The 2,541-nt window shown below is 48.2% G+C and overlaps 1 protein-coding gene across 1 annotated transcript; it reads left to right on the forward strand.

The window, feature by feature from the left end:
* Positions 1 to 596: 596 nt before the first annotated feature.
* On the forward strand, positions 597 to 2,321 carry LOC122482812 (olfactory receptor 6Q1). Its single transcript, XM_043579107.1, has one exon. The coding sequence runs from the start codon at positions 952 to 954 to the stop codon at positions 1,915 to 1,917; it is 966 nt and encodes a 321-aa protein (XP_043435042.1). The 5' UTR covers positions 597 to 951; the 3' UTR covers positions 1,918 to 2,321.
* The last annotated feature ends 220 nt before the right edge of the window (positions 2,322 to 2,541 follow it).

Genomic DNA, 2,541 nt, shown 5'->3' on the forward strand with positions numbered 1-2,541 from the left:
TGATTATTTTTTTAAAAGATTCCCTAAATTCTTTTGTATTTAAAGCCAGGTATGCTTGATCAGGAAGCCAAGCTCTTTCTTTTTTCAATGTTTATTTATTAAAAATTTTTGAATGTTTTGTTTATTTTTGAGAGAGGGGTGGGGAGGGGCAGAGAGAGAGGGAGACACAGAATCTGAAACAGGCTCCAGGCTCTGCACATAGCCCGATGCAGTGCTCGAACCCATGAACTGTGAGATCCTGATCTGAGCCAAAGTTGAATGCCTAACCGACTGAGACACCTAGATGCCCCCCCACCCCCCACTTTTTAATGTTTATTTATTTTTGAGAGAGAGACAGCGAGTGCGGGTCAAGGGCAGAAAGCGAGAAGGAGACAGAGGATCTGAAGCAGGCTCTGTGTTGACAGCAGAAAGCCCGATGTGGGGCTCGAACTCAAGAACTATGAGATCATGATCTGAGCCAAAGTCGGATGTGTAACCGACTGAGCTAGCCAGGCGCCCCCAAAACTAAGCTTTTCACTTCTATGGTAACCTGTACCTACTTGAGGTTTCCCAAATGCATGGATTTCTCTCCGGTATCTGGGGTTTAATACTTGCTGTGCTCTCTTTACCTCTCTAACTTTTTTCTCACTCACTTATCCTTCTCTTCCAGGTTCGAGCTGAGACAACACTTCCTCTAGGAAGCATTTACTGATTCCTCCAGACTTGGGGGAGCTTCCCTGCTATTTCCTCCCATATCGTCTGCATCCTTATCCAGCACTTTAAATTTTGTATTGAAATTGTCTGTTTTCTGGAGCTCCTCACAGGCTATACATTCTTCTGGGGCAGGGCCAGTGTCTTGACTTTGCTTTCCTCTTCTGAAATGAAAGATGTCTCAGTGTGCCATCCTCACTGGTTCTCCTTGAGCTGTCGTTGTCCGTGAGGTTATGAACGTCCTGACTCTCACTTCCACCTATGCAGCCATATGCCCCAAACTGGACCCACGTAACAGAGTTTGTCATGGTGGGCTTTGCTGGGGTGCATGAAGCACTCCCCCTCTTCTTTACACTCTTCCTCATCATGTACCTATTCACCCTGGTGGAGAACTTGGCCATCATCGTGGTGGTGGCTTTAGACCACCGGCTACGTAGACCCATGTATTTCTTCCTGACGCACTTGTCCTGCCTTGAAATCTGGTACACTTCGGTGACAGTGCCCAAGATGCTGGCTGGTTTTATTGGGGTAGGTGGGGGCAAGAACATCTCCTATGCTGGCTGCCTGTCCCAGCTCTTCATCTTTACCTTCCTGGGGGCAACGGAGTGTTTCCTACTGGCTGCCATGGCCTATGACCGCTATGTGGCCATTTGTATGCCTCTCCGATATGCAGCCTTGGTGTCGTGGGGCGCCTGCGTCCGTCTGGCCACTGCTTGTTGGCTGGCGGGCCTCCTCACACCTGTTTTGCCTATCTACCTCATGTCCCAGCTGACGTTTTGTGGCCCCAACGTCATTGACCACTTCTTCTGTGATGCCTCACCGCTGCTAGCCTTGTCCTGCTCAGATGTCACCCTGAAGGAGACCATAGACTTCCTCGTTTCTCTGGTGGTGCTCCTGGCCTCCTCTATGGTTATTTCTGTGTCCTATGGCAACATCGTCTGGACGTTGCTGCACATCCATTCAGCTGCTGAGCGCAGGAAGGCCTTCTCCACTTGTGCAGCTCACCTGACAGTGGTGAGCCTCTTCTATGGCACTCTTTTTTTCATGTATGTCCGCACCAAAGTGGCCTCCTCCGTCAACTTCAACAAGGTGGTGTCTGTCTTCTACTCCATTGTCACGCCAATGCTCAACCCCTTCATCTATAGTCTTCGGAACAGGGAGGTGAAGGGGGCTCTGGGCCGAGCCTTGTCCCTCAGGTCTTGGAAAGGTCAGCAAAGAGGAAGGTGAAGACCTAATTTTCTTGCCTTGGCTCTTCAGAAGGAGGGTGGTGAGGACGAGGAGACAGAGCAGTGACCTGGGTGGTCAGGAGTTATGGATTATGTATTAGTTAAAGTAAACTGTTAATCTGGGGTAACGAGAGACACCTAGCTATAAAGGGGCTTAAAGAAGGAAAGAGATTTGTTCTTTCCTGCAAGAGTCCAAGGTGAGTGCTTCAGGTTGGCTCTGCTCAACAGGCAACGATGGAAGTTCCCTCATTCCATAGTGTCAACATCCCTTAGGATGTTGGCAAACTAAGCGCCGTGGGCCAAATTCAGCTCGACACTTGTTTTTAATGAGCTGGAAGCTAAGAATGGTTTTTAGACTTTTAAATGGTTGTAAACAAATCAAAAGTAAAATAATATTTCATGACACATAGTCATTTCATTTTTTATTTTAATTTTTAATTTGAGAGAGAGAGAGAGAGAGTGAGGGAGAAGCAGGGGGAGAGACAGAGACAGAGACAGAGACAGAGAGAGACAATCCCATGCTCAGCACGGAGCCTGATGCATGGCTCCATCTTACAACCATGAGATGATGACCAGAGCTGACATCAAGAGTCAGATTCTCAACTGACTCAGCTACCCAGGTGCC

This window comes from Prionailurus bengalensis, chromosome D1 (genome assembly GCF_016509475.1).
Source record: "Prionailurus bengalensis isolate Pbe53 chromosome D1, Fcat_Pben_1.1_paternal_pri, whole genome shotgun sequence".
NCBI lineage: Eukaryota > Metazoa > Chordata > Mammalia > Carnivora > Felidae > Prionailurus > Prionailurus bengalensis.